The following is a 19049-nucleotide window of genomic DNA, read 5'->3' on the forward strand; positions in this document are numbered from 1 at the left end:
AGACGAGGCGTGGAGTCGTGTACAAATCGTTGGCATTGTAATTTAATGTATCAATTGCTTTGATTTGCCAATTTCAATGCTTTGCGAGTGCGTCGGAGGCGACGAAGGCACGAAATTGGCACGAGCAGAGCGGCATTTCTGGGCTGCACTGAGCCAATGATAGATGCCCTTTGTACAGTATAGCCACCTAGACGCATTGAAATCTTAGCCGAATGGTTACTTTACTACATTTGTACGTCTGAATTCTTTGCATAAGTTAAATCATTAATTGAATGCTTGAATAAAATCAATAAGCTTTAAAAACAACTTTCCCAACTGCAGGACATGTTCGTCTCTGTGCCTCATAATGTTTATGGACTTGGCTTGCCGCGCTTTTGGGCAGTAAAATGTTTCGAGTGCACTCGAAAAGCAGCACTTGGGGCTTGATTAGTGTGATTTAGTTACAGGCCGTGTGCCAGGCGCATGACACAAGCTCCTCAGCTCGGCTTCGAAACTATCAAACAACTACCAGGCTAGCAAAAAGCTGCGGAGTCCCGACTTGCAGATACAGATACAAATGCGGAGCTGCAGAGCTCGTCTGACTTACATTCAACATCCCGTTGAACGTTCGATGCCCCTTGGATGGCTCTTGTAGTTTGCACAATATTTGATTCCATCAGTGGCAGTCGTGGCAAAGAAGGGGGCTTCAGCGGGGGCGGTATGGGGGTTAGGCGCCCGGGGGGTGGCGGGCGTTTTGCTGGGCCCACTGTGCGCAATTTGCTACACGAAACTGTGCCAAACATCTGCGCTTTGAGTACCTTCGGCTGCTTTTCGCCGCTTTTTTTTCGCTGCCGACGCCGGAGTAGGAAATGAAAACATCTGCTGACTGATTGCCCCCTGGTCGCAGATTTGCAGCCGCAAAAACGCCAGGAAAGGAGGATCATCCGCCTCACGACGAAGATCCAATGCACTCTCAAGTCGATCTCTGGGGAATGTTAAGTTAACTTATTGAAATGGCAAGGATTTACAGTTTAGTTTAATGCTAAATCTTATTTTACTATCGAGGCTGATGCTCAAAGATACATTTTCTGTTATGTACAGATTTAAAAAGATTTATTTTTGTAATTGTATAAAGTAAATTGGAGTATATTTAACCACTTTTTATGTTTTCAAAAAGAGTTAAGAGTTAGTATTCCGTAATATTACTTATTCGATATAAACAAATTGCACTTTTTATAATTACATTTCTTCATGCCGTTTCATTTTCCTAACCACAACCATTAATAAATGTCTTGTAAATAAGATCATTGTGTTTTTTATTATGAATAAGTTTCAATTGGCGGTTAATTAGGATAAAAAGCCAATAAGCCGACTCGCAGTAAGAGCACTTGAAAGCCAAAAGTCTGCCCAATCACTCAGCCAAGTTATGAACAACAGTTAGTCGGAGTTAGCCTGGCCGAGTGCCCGGCAATCCGGCAATGTGGGTCTTCATGGATCAATGGGATACGCGTGATGTCCTTCGGCTAGATTCTGTTTGCTGCTCTGCGCTTTGCACGTCTTCCGTTCGCCCGATTTCGTTGGCCATAATTGTGCCATTAACGTGGCCGACTGCAGTCTGGGCCTCCCTCGCTCCCTCTTTGCTCTCTTCCAACCCTTTCCCCTTTTTGGCTTGTGTCTACATTTGCATCCGTTTAGGCAAGCATTTTTCCTGCCTTTCGAAAGTCGCATTTAACGGTCCCTCCTAATGTGCACATTGATGCGCTTTTCCACCCACACTTAGAAATATTTCGTTAAATGGACTTAAATAGATCGGAATTCAATTCGGCTTGATCTAAAGCTATTCGACATAGATTAAAGTAAAATCTAGATACCTAACATTCTTCCAGAAGAACACTTTCTAGCATTGCAATATTTAAGGGGAGGTTTATCATAGAATTCTCTTATGTTTTTATATGTGGACTTAAAATATAATTATGTAAATGCATATATGAAGCTTTTTGTGATTTTTAATCACAAGATTTTGTGACTTGATGCCTTTTAGAATGGCATTTGTAGAAAAACATTTTCCTTGATGCATTTTGGAAACCTTCTACATAAATAGGTTTTGTCGATTTCAAGGAACACTTTTTTCCAAGTGCCGATCACATACCAGCGGAGGATACAGACCCGATTCGATCCGTTTTGGGGCGTGTAACTGGGGCGCAACAAAGCCCATTTGCGCAACTGGCACATAATCAACAGTTGCTTAGTCAGGGCGTTATGGATCGCGTTCCTCCGAATTTCCACATTTCGATCCAGGCCGCAGTCAAGGTTTCCAGCGCTCTGCGGTTTTATCCATGCTCGTTATCATAATGTGTTGGCTCATTTGGACGGGCTGCCTCAGATCCTCGGATACTGAATGGACTCGACGAGGTGGGTGGATCCATGTGCATCGGGATCGGGAGCTGGCGACTCTGTAATCAGTGAGGTGTGAGTGACCTGAATAAGGTTGGTCAGCGGCGGGAGTTGGGGATGGGGAGGGAAATTTCTGGGCCGGCTTGGCTAGGAGAATGTTGGAAAATATCTAGGCAAAAAGCTACTTGGTCCTCTCATATTAAAAAAGCATTTATATCAGCCGCAAACGGTTAGAAAGGTTGAAACTAGTAGAAACCACTTGCCACAACCGCTGGGCGGTTGGATGGCATTCCTTGACCTCGGTGATTGCTCTGGGTGGCTATCTGGTTTTGGAAGGCGGAAAAGTATCTTAAAGTAAGAGTCGGCGATAAAAGTGAGTCAATTTCCAACAGTTACCTCTGAGTAGATCGTATAAGGCATTATGACTTCGGTTTCTTAATGCTTATCCCAGTTAATAATTCAAGGATTTATCTTTGATCAAAAATTCATCTAAACTTACACAAGTGCGCCCCACATATAACTTCATAGACTGCTCTCATATTCCTAACTTGGTAATTGGCCAACATGTTGCCCAAGAATTTGTTTATCTAGTCATTTAGCTCCAGTGCAAATTATGCCTTCTTCAATTAACGCCCCGAGATCAATTTTCAGTCGTAGACTGTGACCAAATAACCGGCTAATGCGCCTCGACAAGAAAGAATTCTGACCGAGATCACTGGGCGGGGCACTGGATGTGTAGCCAATTACCAATTATCTACTGTTTTCCACACAAATTTAACATAATTTGGCCAGTTTTGCGTTCAAATTTGTGGCACAATTTGTGGAAGTTGGCTGTGGTCAGGGCCAAGAAACGGCTCCATGGCCAAAATGAGGTAGGCGGGCAGAGGGAGTTGGCTCCGGCTGACTCCAATTGTGGCCGAAGATTATTATTTTGGCTACTGGCTGACTGCCAAGCGTATTTCGCATAATCGAAAGTGACCGAACCGCATCTATTTGACTGATCTTTTGTGTGCCAGTCGGGTAACGGTCGATCGTCGGTTATGCACAGGTTGGGGAAATATTGAAATACATCAAATTGGAGACCAAAAAAGTATCCAAAAAGGCTTTGGCAAAAAATGATTGATGCCAATGGCGAGCGCCCCGGCTAATACAATTTAAAATTCAGTTAAAAACAAAAGACCAAACAGAAACGAACGGAATACGGCTTGAAAAAATATAAAAGACGGAAAAAATGAAAAGTATTCATGGATAGATCGCATAGTTTTAACCGCATTTCGCCGGAGGCGTAACACACTCTAAACCGGAAGGGTAATTAACTCGCTTGCCGATCACGCCTTTGCATTCAGATCGGAGTTTGGAGTTTTGAGTTTTTAGTTTTCAGTTTAGAGTTCGCAGTCTGGAGATCGGACTCGAGATGGATGGTTGGATGGATAGATGACTTGGGCTGGGCGCCCAGATGGATGGCCGGGTGTATTAAAAAGCTATAAGTTTCGGGTTTCGTTTCGTTTTGGACTCTTTCTGATCTGTTGTTTCTCCTATTTTATTTTTGCTCTGCGCCAATGATTAATAATTGGGCGAGTTGGTTTATAGGCAAATGCGTTCACAATTATGTTTCGGGTCTGCGGCCAGGATTGATGGGTGTATAAAGGCTTCTTTTATGCGGTAATTGAGTGTGGATGAACCAACCTCTTTCAATGGCTTTATTATGCCCACAAAATTTGGCTTGTCTTGTGCGGTTTTCACCGATTTGGTTTCAGAAGACATGGGCCAATAAACTAACGAAACTATAAAGTGGAAAATTTAAATGATTTAAAACCTTTCCTTTTACTTTTATGCTTGGTCGTTCAGGCAATTACTCCAGTTTATTCTTAATTTGCCCTGTCTTTTATTCCAATTTAAAAGCCATAAGTTTTATGCGATTGTTTCTTTTATTGATTTTTCATGTTTCATAACGATCTTTTCTGGTTTTCATATATTTAATAATAATAATATAATTAAACGTTAAGTAAATGTTATAAAATTGATTTTGTTTTTCTGGTTTTTTGTTGTTGAGAATTGCAGTAATTAGCTCTATAAATATGTTAAGCTTACGGCATACGTTACAAATCGATTTACACATTCAGATTTGTGTATACATATAAAGCCTATACACGTACACAATCAAAATATCCATATTTATCCATATTTTTATATTTATATAATTCACAGAGTTTCGAAGTAGTTTAAATCGACCCAGTAAGTTAAGACCTTTATATGTCTATGTACAGTTGTTAAAATTAGCTACACGTTTAAGGTGGTTTTAGAGTGGTTTTAGAGTAGTATGTTGTTTATAAAGTGTTTGCCTTTAAGTTGTATTTAGTTTAATGTTTGATGCTTCACCGTCTTTTTCCATTGATTGCATAGCTAATGTTTAGTACAAGTTGTGTGGAAATGGTAACTACTTAGAGATAGATTTCCCTCTCGGAGGCACGCTTAAGTAAGAGTTAAAGTAAGTTTATCATTTAACAACGAGGAAAGCAAGCTCCCTAATTTTTTACGATTCCTAAGAGCTTATTGTAATGGCCTTGGGATTGTTGTTGTTGCCGCTGCTGCTGTTGTTGTTGCTGATGTTGCTGCTGTTGTTGTTGAAGTTGCCGCTGTCCTTTTCCATATTCACGGACTGATCGTCGCTATTGGGATACTCCTCGGTATCGCCCTCGTTTCCGGCCAGACTGTTGGGCGTGTAGACGCGGTTCATGAACTTCCTTATGTCATCGAAGTACTCCTCCCTTTCGGCAATGCCACTGGAACTGGGCGAATCCCGGAAGTTGTTGCCCTCCGACTCGTGCTTCTTCACGTGCCGATCGAGATTCGTCTGCTGGCCAAAGGATCTATCGCAGAGCTCGCAGCGAAAGGGACGCTCCTTGTTATGGATGTTCCTCACATGCCGCTGCAGGTTCGAGGATATACTGAATGCCCGATCGCAGTACTTGCACGGATACGGCTGCTCGCCCGTGTGCGTCCTCAAATGCCTCGTCAGATTGGCCGACCTGGGAAACACCTTGCCGCAGAACTTGCAGCTGTAACGATCTTTCGTCTTGAGTCCCACCACACTGCCCGCTGAGAATTTCACGGGCGGAAGCGGTCGCTTTGGGGCAGCTACACTGGCGGCTCCCGCCAGCAGCGCCTCAATGCCGCGCCGTCCGCCCGGTTGGCATAAAAAAGGAAACCCCGTGCGGTAGATCTCCTCCAGCAACAGCGGGTGGAAGGTGGGATGCGTCTGCGAATGAGTTATGTGGGAGAGAGCTCTGAGTTCCGCGGCGCCCGGCGCTGCCGCCAGCGTCGGTACCGCTCCGCCCTCGGATGTGCTGCTCAGCTCGCCGCCCGCACTTGTGGGTGGCGACGGGGAAGGGGTGAGGCCGGGCGAAGCGGTAGGCGTGGGCGTGGGACTGCTGCCCTTGTGGGACTTCTGCGAGGTGGACGACTCCGCGGAGCTGTGTGATTTTATCATTTTCAGCGGCGGCCCTCTTTCGGCTTCGAATTCGTGTAATCCTGGCATGAACCTATTGAGCATAATGGTTTCTTCTGCCGGCGCGTGAAAGAATGATCTTGCCGAGCGTTTGCGACAAATGGAAAGGTCCAATGGGCCATCTGCTCCGGAGGGTGTGTCTGCGGGCGGAGGCGTGCTCACGATGTCAATGGATTTCTATGGGTAAAGGAGATACGAGTTAGAAAAATGGAAAACAAAAACAAATTAAAGTAATTAACTAAATAACTATCTAACCTTCAAAAATACTAACTATATTTAATTCTGTTTGTCTCTTACGAACTTACCCTATCATCCTCGGCCTGCTGTTGATCGGGACTGCTGACCCTCTCCGGTTCCTGCTTCATCTCGTCCTGCTCCTCAGATTTTGAGTCATTTCTCACATCCTCCGATTTCTCCTTAATATCCAGGGAGTTCCGGCTGGCGTCGTCTTCGCCTTCGGAGACGTGCACAAGTGGCTCCGTCTTCAGCTTTTCGTCCATCTTGAAGGCCAACTCCTCCTCCTTAACTTTGTCATAGACCTGCGACTCACTGTTTTCACCATTCAGAAAGCCAAATGGCAGTTTCTGATCAAATGCGGAAACGGGAGAAGTGATTTCGGGTCCACCGCAGCCCAAATCCATGGGATTTTTCGAGAAAAACATTGGAATGTTTGAAGGATGCAGTGGATTTTGTGGTAGAAAGGCGGAAAATCCGTACGGCGGAAATCCGGCAAAGAAAGGCGGTGCTGTGCGGAACATGAGGAAGGGATTCGGTGGCGTCGACATGGCGGCAACTGCTGCTGAGGACGAGGACTCCGAAGATTCCCTTAGTGGCGCTGGACAGGTGGATGTGGCAGTGGGGGCCAAGTGCGGCTGATGCGGAAGTGGGTGCTGGTGCGGATGCGGATGGTGGCGATTCACGTGCTGGTTCCGATACGGTCCCGGACCCGTTGAATCACAGAACTTTTTGTGCTTGGTCAGGGAGGTCAGTGTGCTGAAGCTCTGGTTGCACTTGTCGCACTTGATCTGCATCCGACAGGTGGCGTGCATCCGCTTGTGCCGGCACAGATTCGAGAATTGCGTATACGCCTTGGAGCACACCTCGCAGGCGAAGGGCTTCACGGAGCTGTGGATGTGCTGGTGCTGCTTAAGGCCCGACGAGGTTCCGAACGTTTTCCCGCACTCCGGACACGGATGACAGCGAGCTCCGACGTGGTAGGCGCGAATATGCCGCTGTAGATTCGAGGGGTCACAAAATACCTGCAAAATGCGGATCACAGAGCAAAGCGAACGGTGTGAGTTGCGATTGGTTGTTGGTAATAAAACAAAAAATGCGTGCACAGCTCAAAAAACCGAAACTAATGGTCTAAAATACTTAATATAAATGGTGTTTATTAATTATAAATTATAATTATATATTTATATAATTATTACTTCTTTTGTAATACTCGTTTTAATAAGAAATTAACAAAAAATTAATTCTTCTTATTTTAAGTGGGCATTTTTCAAATACAAGTTTCTTCCTGTGTACGAAATAGTGAACTGGTCGGGTGATCTGGTTCCAAATCCAAATGAAACGAAACTGAAATTAATCAATCATCTGGTGGTGGTGCTGCTGCTGCTTTTGCCGCTTAAACGGATCTCTTATTTGGGCTGGACAATAACCGACGCTCTCCGAGATTACGCAAAGGTAACCAGAGCAACGGCGGCGAATGGCAACAGCATCATCTCCACCCACTTGGCAGCAGCCAAACACCTTCGTCAATTATTAACATCAATCGCTACAATTGTCATTGCCTGGCCCGAATCATCCATCACCCCCTGTAGGGTCTCCAAGCGGAGATCAGGGCTGGACAATAGAAGTCCCCATCAAATGTCTAGCGAAAATGGAAAACGGGGTAGCACTAGGCTAATCATAAAAGGCACAAAGGCAACTTTGATTTTGAGATCATATACTATCATATCATATACTTTTTTGTTAGTTTCATACAATCCTTAAGGAATATTCAAGGTGTTTTCGATAATATTTTGAAAACTATAAATAAGATTATTTAAGCCATTTTTAGGGAAATTTTTTAGTAGTTTAGTAAAAGAAATGTTATATCAAAAATTGCGAGTAATAGTGCGACCATCCACCAGCCCTAAGTCAGAAGTACTTCATCTGAAGCTCGCACATTTCGTATTCCGGAGGGGCGAAGGCAATGACAGATCGGGCATTGGATTGGGTGGAGGATGGGGGGGGGGGGCAGGTGGGGCGGCGGGGGTGTTTACGTGGGGCAGGGGATCCAGCCTGGCATCCAGTTTTGTGTACCCACTTCAAACTTGATTTCGGTCAGCCGTTGCGACTCCCCCGTCGCCTCTTTACGAAACTGTTATGCCTAATCATGCTGTCATAATGCGCTACGAATTCATATCAAACGATGATCGAGGCAGCCTTTTTTGTCTATCTCTATGAGCCACACAAAAGGTGGAGACTCATGGGACGGGGGATTGGTGGGGATAAGTTGGGGCATCCAGGGAAGCCAAAGATAGAGAGAGAGAGAGAGAGGCGACATACAAGAATAGCTCGTGCTATAACTACATCAAATGGATTAGATTCAACTACTCTCCAAAAAGGCGAAAAACGCCACAATAGACAACGACAACTACAAAAACATTATATGTATATATATACATATATATAAAACGACAACGACGATCTCTGTGTTACAGCAAAAACAGCCACTGGGAAAAAAAAACTATTAAAACCAGTGAAAAATCAAGGCTACACTTTTTAAAGAAGCACATGTATATAACCTAAATCTTTTCATATATAACTTCCCAATAACATATTTTCATCATTGTGACAGGACCTAGGATTTTGGACCAAAGAAAAATATTTCATAGGTGCACATTTTTTTCTGTGTACTGAAAGATGAAAAACAGTCGCAGCTTCGTTGGGTTAGGTGTAGGTGTTTTGGCATTTGGCGGTGCAGAAGTGAAGAAGGGGAAAGGGGGGAAAGGGGGAGAGTGGCGCAGGGGCTCCGACGAGATCTCTGTTTTTCTGTGGAATGTGCCTTGGCTGGGGGTGGGCGCCAGGGGCTGGACGGGGCTGTGAGCCAAGATCTAGGAGCGTACGTGGGGTCAGCCAAGACATCAGTGCCTTTGGGTCCATGGCCTGAAGATGGGATCGGACTCTGGTAGCCTGGTAGCCTAATGGAGTTGAAACTTCTGGCTGAAGTTGCACGGAAATAAACTAATGAAAACCTGATAAAAGTGGAGGCACTAGCCTGGGTTTTATGAAAGGCTGTTATTTATAATTGATTTAGTTGAATTAAATTCAAGGTGGAAAAGAAAGTCACTTAGAGATGGTAAAATATATAAAACTCTTCTTGTATATAGACCAAATTCCTGAGCCGTCAGATATCCCCCCAAAGACTTTACAGTAATCCGCCCCCTTAACACCATTGTGCACTCAACTGCCTCATCACGGATGCCAAGCTAAGCGCTCGAACAAAGCCTTGTAGATCCGTGGCAAATCCCTTTGGAAACGCCTTAAGCCCGCTGCTTAAAACAAACAAAGCTGACAGCTGCAGCTCTTTTTCGGGCCTGTCAGAGGGCCTACAGAAGAGGTTAACAAAAAAAGCTCGGACCCCAGCGAAAGTCTGGCCCAAAAGATCGATCATCATTTGTTTTGGGCCGAGTGGCTCCCGTTTAGGGATGGGTTTCTTCGTAGACACATGGATGAACTGAGAGCTGGGGAGCCACATTGCGTGCTACTTACATGCCACCGAAACAATTACAGAGCGCTAAGTAAACCAACTGTAATGCTCGATGGGCATTGAAATACCGTTCGATTTGGATTGGGATTGAGATTTGGATTTGGAAATGAAAATGGGAAAAGCGAAGAGAAAAGGCCCAATTGCGACCACAAGATCGTAATCAACATGCCATTAAAACATCTTTGGAAGATGTCGAAGTCGCAGTGCGATGACAATGACGCATGAAACGAATCGTTCGATGGATGGATGCCTGATTTCGATGGCTAGATGGATGGATGGAATGGATGGATGGCTGGATGGTGGGATGCCGATGCCGATGCCAATGCCTCCACTCCAAGCCCTTTTGATTTCGCTTTGGCATTCAAATGCAGCCAGCGAAGATGAACTCCACAAAGGGCGGTGGAAAGGGGGGCAAAGGGGAGCTGCGACAGGGTTTCTTCATTACGGGTCGCTTAAGTGTTTCTGCTTTGGATGAGTACACGCCCTGATTTTCAGCTATTGCAAGTAAGCCGCTCAGCGCGTGCTCAAAAGGTGGACCAGGTGGACCAGGTGGAGATGGGCGTGCAGGGGGTACACTCTTAAGAGCCAAGTTAGCAGCCCGCGGCTATTGATCCGCTTGAAATCAAAAGTCTTTTTGTGTTGCCAAGCCACAGCCGCCAGAGCACCACGAGCTGATACAATAATTAATGACGGCGTAAGTTTTGGCCCGATCGAAGGTTGTTGGTAACAGAAGCTATTGCCGAGATGCTCTCTCTTTATCTTTACCAGAAGTCGTAAGTTGTGGATGATGTATATACCTTTTAGAGATATCTATGCCACGTTGTGCCAATTTTAACGTGTAATTTTTACCTTAATAGAACCATTATGTTCTTAGGATTTTTTTCAATTAAATCGAATTTCTTACATAGACTAATAGTTTTTAAGGGTTTCAGTGCTTACCTTGCTGCAATTTTCGCAGGAATATTTGCGTATATTATCGTGGGAGATAGCTTCGTGCTTAATCAGCAAAGGACGATGGCAAAATCGCAGAGCGCATTGCTTGCAGGCAAACTCGTCCTGCTTGAAATGGTGAGTGCCTATCAGATGATCATCCAAGCTGGAAAGGAAAGGAAGGAAAAGAGAAAAAAATGCTTAGAAGTGGAGTTCTACGAAAAATCCGGGCACCAAGAGCTACTTTAGCGCCCTTATCTGACTGGCTGTCATCGCAAGTGGGGAAATTAGCATTGTGACATTTTCGTGAGGCTCTCTCCGCCAAATCGCCGCGGGTCAATCAAAGTCATGTGCGCCAGTTCACACGCCTTTGTTTGCCGTCCACCTGGGAAAACGCCCACCTCGGAAAATCCCTCCCCCTTTTCCCGGACGGGCGTCAATTAGTCAAATGATGTTCAATATTTAATATGCGCGGCCAGCTGATAAGAGATCTTATTCCGAAAAAGGAAACAGCTGCGACCAATGAGCAGAGGCGTCCTTGATGGAGGAGAACTTCGCCCAAAAGTGGTGCGTGGTGGTGCGATGCTTATCGACTTGTATGTGTGGGTGGAGTAAAATCAGGCAAAAAATATATGTGAGGCAAAGCGATGTCGACAAGAGGCGGCAACGTTTTCATTTTTCTTTGTTTTGTCATCGTCATGGAAGAGTTGATAGTTGCGAGCCCCCCAAATCCCCCTTTTTTCGCTACCTTCACCTGAAGTGTGGGCGTTTGTTTGGCTTACAGTCCATGCATGTTCAACATCAGATAAATGGCAAAAAAAAAGAAAAAAATAAAGAGACAGCCTGGACACGCAGACATTGCTCACATAGCTTCCCTTTCATAGAGAGCTCCTCATGTAAAATTCAATAAATCACCGGCACTGATAAGTGCCCCCCCAGGGGGTTGGGGACCCACCACCACCCACACTAGTAACGGTAAACATATAGAGCGCCGCTCCACATCTCGGGGCAAACATCAAATCAAAGCTCGCTTTTAGCACTTCAACTTAAATATATGGGTATCTATGATTATAGCCATCGCTGGGTATATATGCGGGGATATATGCGGGGATATAGAAATGTCATTTGCGTGTTGCCTTCAATTGTTGCTTGTGGGTCATTTATTTATTACAACGCAAAACATTTGTAAATATTGGGACAAAACTTTTGCATTAACCACTTGTGTGGGAGGATGATGGTCGTGTTTGTTTTTGAAGAGGGAAAACTAAATGGACAGATTGATGGTCGGATATTCAAGGGAAAGCCGCTAGCTTGGTTAACACAGTCCTGGCACAAGCATGATGCATATGATGATTTTACTTATAAATATATGAAACTTACTTAGTTTAAAGCGAATAAGTTCCCTTTTCTGTTTGATAGCCGAGCGACTACTAAATCCCCAGACGTTAGCGAAAAACCGAGTTTGGTGAAAAACGAAATAAAACTGAAGGAAATCGAAATGCCGCATCGATGCAGGAGACATTAAGCCTCAGTTAACACCTACAGATTGCACATTTGGGCCATAAAAAACCAATCATGGAACGGGCCAAGCCAAAGCAAACCAAAGTGTACAGTTAACTTCAGGTGGCCAAAGCGAACCGAATGCCCGTCAAATCAAGACCAAGACCATTTCGATTTATTTCGGAGCTCGGAACTCGGAGCTTGGAACTCAGAGCTCACTCTCACTTTCGGCTGAGCGTCTCTTGGATGTTTAATGGCACTTTTATTGGCCGCACTATTATCGCCATCAACTTTTAATTAAGATCTCCGCCGGAGTCTGGCATTAGACCGCATATCAACATAGATCCAAAGGCATTTAGCAACATTTGCGAATACTTTGTATCTCTGTCGGATTTCTCTTTCAACTTGTACACTTCTGCACCGATTTTATTCGTTGCGCACCCATAATTCTTTTGGGTAAGTGGGAAGCTAATTGGGGGCTTGTTGTGCTTTTTCGATTTTTTTACATCCGAAGCTGAACCCAAAATTTGATTTAGATCATTGTCGCTGCTGCTTAAATGCCAAAGCAATTTCGGCTGCAGACATTCTCCTACGCTAAAATCGGGAGTAACTCTTGATACCCTGGAGGGGTTCTCCCCGGGGTCTGATTAATGGCAAATAGGTTGGCCAGTCGTACTTACAGATCTAAATCCGGATAGACTTTATCACAGACCTCACAGCGTATATCGAAACCGTTTTCGTCGTCTGTGTAGTCAATGTCTCTCTGGCTGATCAGCGAGGAGTTTTTCTTGTCTTTGGAGAATTCGTCGCCACTGTACAAAGAGCCTGGAAAGAAGAAAATGCACTTGATTAAATTTATATTGCATTAATCAGGAAATGTTATGCGCACAGCTCTATAAGTTGGGTTAAGACAAAGTTAAGTGCTTGGAGTTGAACAATTGAAATTAATATAAACTGCAGCAGAGATCTCTTTTATTGTGGTTATGTTTTCATTTACAAAATTTTTAAAACGTCGGGATTTTGTTATATTTTTTAATTTTCAGAATTGATCTCGCTAAACTATTATGTTCAACCTGAAGTCGTATAGCACTCACTGAGAAGCAGGGAATCACAAAGATCAACTGCGTATATTCACTATATATTTCACTTCGATCCTTAAGTTATCAGTTAAGCTGGTCACTTGACACACAACCGTTCGGCTTCGCGTTTGATGAACAAGTGTGTCGTTTGCGGAGCATAATGCCGACGAGCTAATGTTCTGTTTGTCCGCTAACAATCTGCGGCAGGTCCTTTTTCTGGCCAGGACGCACTGGCATATGACCAACACACACACATGCACGCTTGCTCGGGAGTAAACACGCAAACACTTAACACAAAATTGGTAGCAGAGACGAAATCGTGTGCACTCATATATGGCACTCGCATAGCTTGACGTTGAATAGATAATTGTCCCAAATGAAAGTAAGGTAAAGGCAAGACACCCCTACCCACCCCACGATCTCTAGAGGCACTCCTCACCCCTCTTATAACTTGGCCAACTCCCGACGAGTGCCAAGTGCACAGGTACAGTGAGGGAAAACTGTCAGTAAGTTAATAAATATGTTGTCTTACATGATGTGGAGTTATATTGTAAGTGAAGCTTAAGCTTTTAAAATGGATTTTCAAAATATGGTTTGGGATAAAATAATAAATGAACTTGGACCATATTCTATATTTTTTTAAGTGACTAGTGATCTTTAAGCGGGTGGTATTTGCGCGGTAGTTGTTAGCTATATTTCTCTCTCTGCATCTTTAAACAATTCCTAGGGGAAACGAGTGTTGAATATGAGCACAGAGGTTGAGGAGAAAGCTGAGGTGCTCTAGGGGGTGGCTGAGGGAGAGGAGAGGGTGGGGGGTAGGCTACAGGCACTAGTATTGGTAGTGGCAGTGGTATTGGTAGTGGTACTAGTTAGCAGGGGTGGTGGGCAGTGGACAACCACCAGGTGACACCAACGCAGCGGCTAAGGGATGATGGCGATGACCAGAGATTATGCATGCAAGCACATCCGAAGGGTCAGCGTCAGTAGTCAACCCCTCAACCTCTGCCACCCTGAAACCCTGGCATTCTAGTTCCGTTGGACTGATTTCGTTTGAAAAGTCATATATGTAGATGTGGCCCCTTGCCGGGTTTCGCTGCTTTTGGCCTCTAAACAGGTGTTGCCTCTCAAGGCAGCCCACCCCCTTTGGCTGCCCACTCGAGGGGTGCTTACCAAACACCAAACACCCAAGCCTTCTCTTCCTCTGAGAACGGAGTGGTAATTGCTGTTTGGGTCAAAAGTTAATTTTCAGCGTGTGCAATATGGCCGCAAAGGGCAGCGAAGATTCCCACGTCAAGGGTTTTCCTTTGTGGGCTGCACTTGAACTTTGCGCAGAGTTTCTACTGTTCTTAATTTTTGGGTGGGCAAGCGTGGGATAATAGGAGGGTAGGCGACGTTTCTAGGGGGTGGGGATGACACATAGGAGTCAAGGTAGGAGTGGGTTGACATATGGTGTCCTGGGCGAATGGAGGGGTAGCTTTAGGTTCCTTGAGCCTGAGAATGCTTGGGAAAACTTATGCTTCGGTGTGTTGCTCTAACTAGGGAGGAATCCTGGAAACTGAGTTTGAAGATATTAAGAGCAGCTTGTCCTAACAAATTAAAGAAAAACTTAAAATAAAATTTTACTTTCAATAAACTATTAATTTTTATAAATTAAAACATAAATTGACTCTTTATAAAAGCCCTTTAAGCTAGTAATAAATCAAATACCTAATTATTTGTCTTTTCACAAAGGCATCTCCGCTGTCAGTTCCCCCATCGATTCCTTATCATTTGGTCATTGACCAGCCCCCTTGTCAGCATCTCCCCCAAATCCTGCCCAATCCTTTCACGCCTTTCACCAGATCTCTTTGCAGCTGGATTCCCCTTTCATCTGGCAGATTGATTCACTCGACCAACGGAGAACTGACAATTCAATAGAGTCATTGTGAGGCATCAGGATGCGGATTAACCAGAAGGGGGATTGGATGCCGAAGAGGGCAGGCGGGCTGGAAACTCTTTGACATGCCAATTACATATCACAGAATATGCTGCTGGCTGCCAAAAGCCACAGGCTGACCCTGAATCGGAGGCTATACTGCTAAACGGAAGCCGAAACTGTTGACAAATGATTGATTGAATTATTTACACCTTACAACTTGCTCAAACGAAATGTGAAAAAAGTTAGATCCGCCTGCTAATCGATTTGGCAGCAGCACAGCAAATAACAAAAAACAAAAAGGGTTAGGTGGCACTCCTAATGATGCCCAAATTGACACACGATGATCATTTAGCGGAAGACGCGACACGAGCCTTCTATTCAATTTAATTCCTCTCTTTCGCTTTTTATTTTTCAGCTCATTAATCATCCATCAGCTTTGCTGGCGACAAAGTGTCAATCGACGGAGGTCTGTTGAGTTTTTTGGTTTCGGATTCGTATCTGAGAGTTAGTTAGGATCTCGTTTATGGGCTTGGTCTGTGTGGCGTGTGTTCTGCCGGTCGCCAGTTGGCGGTACGAACGTATCTAAATGTGCTTCGTGTATAGTTTGTTCCATTGTTTGATTGGTCGATTGAAGAGTTGCCGCGATTTAAGCCGAAAGCCATCTCAAAAGTTTCTTGGTTTCGCTTTTTTATTGTTGGGAATTGTTCTTGGGCTCTGTGTTTTGGTTTTTCGGGGCGAAGGTGGAGTCAAGGTGAAGGGAGCTCACTTTGTGTTGACACCTTTGAGGGTTGGCAGATTATCGATTTTTGAGTGATTAAAGGAATGGTTAAAAGTCATGGTGTATTGGAAAATAAGCTGTTTTAAAACAGTTAAACACTTTATTATAGTAGTTATTGTAGTTAGGCAATCAAAATCTAAAAAGAAATTTAGGATATTTATTTAATTTGGTCTGGAATCTATCTAGTAAATTTATATTGTTGAGACTTTTGTTTGATAGCTGACAATTTGCATTTAATGTTACGCGTATGTACAACCTTTAAAAAACATTCCCATGCTCTAGAGTGCAACCCTGGGCATTGCATTTTCCTTACTGAAAATTCTCGAACGCGAAAAGTTCCCAGCCCAGGATCTCATTACGTATTCCTCGACAAAAGTAACGGTCGCAACTTGGAACTCCCTCTCCTGAAAAACCAGCGATCCTTCTCTACCGTTGCGACCACACTTTCGATCGCTCCTTGCCACCTCTTTTGCTTTCCGGGTCTCCGCGGCGGAACCTCGATCGCGTTGCCACCCCCGTGCTGCACTGGTGGCACTCGCTGCATGTCCTTGGACACACAGGACATCTGGGCCTTGTCTTCTGCCAGAGACTAGAGGGAAATTCCCTGCTCAGCAGCGCGTGAACTGCGAGAAAAGTTGCCCGAAAATACGTTAAAAAGTCAAGACACAGGTGTCCCTTTCGTTGACTGGGAAAGCGGGTTGAATATCAAGCTTGAAAACGGACTTACGCGGAAACTTTGACAGCTTGGCTTTAATTGAAAAACTCGAATATAAATGCGAGACCATTGTAAGGCACTATGATCCGGCAGATAAGCATATGGAATTAACCATTATGTTCATTACATATTCAAATTTAAAGCCGACTTGCCAACGAAAACATATTCGTAGAGATTAAAATATGTGATAGACGATAGAGTGAAGAGAAAAGAGTGTGAAACGCCAAATGAGCTGTCCGTAAATCCCACATGTTTATAATCAAACACGCCCCGGCTTTCCGTTTTACGGGGATTCGAGGGATGCAGGATTAGGCTTAAATTGAGCGTGTGCCATTTTGACTGTCAGCAACATATACATAGCTCATACCGTATATCGCTGACACAATCTCGGACCCTTTGTTTGCTGATGGATCTCTAATGAAATTATCAAACATTTTAATAACAAATGAAAACATGTGCGGTTGCCGCAATATTGCATGGGCGCATGCGCAGCGCACAAATTGATCGCATTTAAGGGAGGAAAAAGGGGCACCCTTTCATTTATATCAGAGAAGGGATGCCTGCCGGCTTCTGGATTCTCTGAACCCTCATAAGCCACTGTTCCTGCACCCGAGATTGTATCGCAGGACCGTCGCTCGTGCCAGGAGCTCTGTCACGGGCATTGCCACCGGATTCTGGACCCTGAACTCTGGATTCTAGATTCTAGATACTAGAGTCTGTATACCCGATTTGATCTGACCCACAGTGGTTGTGTTGCGCGTTAATTGCCTGGCACCACAGCTGCACTTATTAGCCACACCAGCATGGACACAACACATACGTTTTTATACTCTTATTCAATGTCACATCCTGATGGAATTGCACACTTTTGGGCCAGGGTAATGGTAACTATACATTAGGTTGGGCATTAATAACTTGATTAGTAGGCAGAAGCCTAAAAGATAATCATTTAGTAAAAGGGGAAAAAATAGATAGAAATGTACAAATACTAATTTCAAGATTATTGATCAGAAATCCAGCAGCTTTTCCATTCCTTTAATTATGCTTGTGCTTTAAATAATTTTAAAATATGTACTTTACTGACACAATAAGTTTAAATAGTTGAATACAACAATATTGTAATATTTGATAAACTTGTCGAAATTATCTCTGTACAGATTCTTAGGAAAAAGCAATCATTTGAAGCCAACTCACCGTTATCACGATCGCTGCGATCATCGCTGGGCGCCGAGCTGCCCTCACCGCCGCTTTTTGCTCCCGAGGAGGAGGCTGCGGCCACTGCGACGGCGGCTGCTGCTGCGGCTGCTGCTGCCGCCAGGACCTTGCCGCCGTTCATGAAGTTCTCGTTCAGTTGGACAGGACTCTTGGGTCGCCCGTCGACTACCATTTCACTGCCAGCATTCACGTACCGATTCGTCTCATACCACAGCTATAAAGAATTCAAGGGAAAATAATGGTTAAAATTGTAAAAAGTCGAGTGGCACGTGCTGGAGGGTTTTGTTTTATAAGGGGTTGGGGCCGAATACTCACATAACCACCATTAATGTAACTCTGTAAATTAGCCTCGCCAATACATTCGGCCTGAACGCTTCGGATTTTTTTCAACCACGTGGACACATCTTCTGTAGGCTCTAGCCATCCATTATAGTGTCTACCATGGGCCTGCAGACACAATATAAGGGTAATCCATTTAAAACATATTTATTTTAAGTGTTTTCCTCTTCATTAAGAACGTTAATTAAAAAGGGTAATCAGTTTCTTAAAATATCCGCTGGCGTCATCTGTTGGCCCACGCTTGCTAACTGTGATATTTTTACACGTTTGTCTTTGCTAAGCCAAGACACAACCCTTAAAAGTGTTATACTCAATGTATGTTAACATAAGAGACCAGGTAGATATACATTTTTTATATGTAAAATATGTTTTTAACTTTTTTAAATATTAAATAAAATGAAAAATACCAATAAAACTTAAAACTACATAACATTTTCTGAATATAGTATTACACATTTAATGTATAGTTTTGATATAAACCAAAACTAGCAAAAATCTGGGTAAATTAAAATGCTTCGTAATTTTATTTACTATTAACCCAAAATGCAAGCTTGTAACAAGCCAGTGTAAAATGCTAGCATATAAGAAGTATTTTTTTAGTGCCTTTTAAAATCATTTCCCCTTGGAAACCGCTTAATTACTTAGCCAATTAATGAGGGTCTTCTAACACTCAAATAAAAAGCAGTCTCAGCAAGACGCCGCCCACAAGTCTGCCCGTAAAATCAAGGTCACCAAACAGTAAGAGGAGACTGCAGCCACAGTGCACAAATACAAGAAACGAGCAAAACAACGGAAAACTAAACAAAAACCGCCAACAGTTTTTGTGTACAAATAAAAGCAGCGGCGCCAAGCTGAATTACGCATAATTTACACAAATCGTTAACAGCGGCTGTGGATTTTTTTCTTTTGTAGGTGTTTTTTTTGGTTGTTGTTG

The 19049-nt window shown here is 43.9% G+C and overlaps 1 protein-coding gene across 3 annotated transcripts in view; it reads right to left on the bottom strand.

The window, feature by feature from the left end:
* Positions 1–4295: 4295 nt before the first annotated feature.
* LOC6529618 (transcription factor hamlet) overlaps positions 4296–19049 on the bottom strand; it is a 29752-nt gene continuing 14998 nt past the window's right edge. For all 3 annotated transcript variants that reach the window (XM_015196606.3, XM_002090576.3, XM_015196605.3), the window contains exons 3-8: positions 18092–18223; positions 17756–17990; positions 12752–12896; positions 10581–10737; positions 6187–7140; positions 4296–6058 (exon numbers count right to left, since the gene is read on the bottom strand). In XM_015196606.3, coding sequence (XP_015052092.1) covers positions 4916–6058; positions 6187–7140; positions 10581–10737; positions 12752–12896; positions 17756–17990; positions 18092–18223 — 2766 coding nt within the window. In that variant the 3' untranslated portion in view covers positions 4296–4915. The remainder of the gene's footprint in view (positions 6059–6186; positions 7141–10580; positions 10738–12751; positions 12897–17755; positions 17991–18091; positions 18224–19049) is intronic.

This window comes from Drosophila yakuba, chromosome 2R (assembly GCF_016746365.2).
Source record: "Drosophila yakuba strain Tai18E2 chromosome 2R, Prin_Dyak_Tai18E2_2.1, whole genome shotgun sequence".
Taxonomy (NCBI): Eukaryota; Metazoa; Arthropoda; class Insecta; order Diptera; family Drosophilidae; genus Drosophila; species Drosophila yakuba.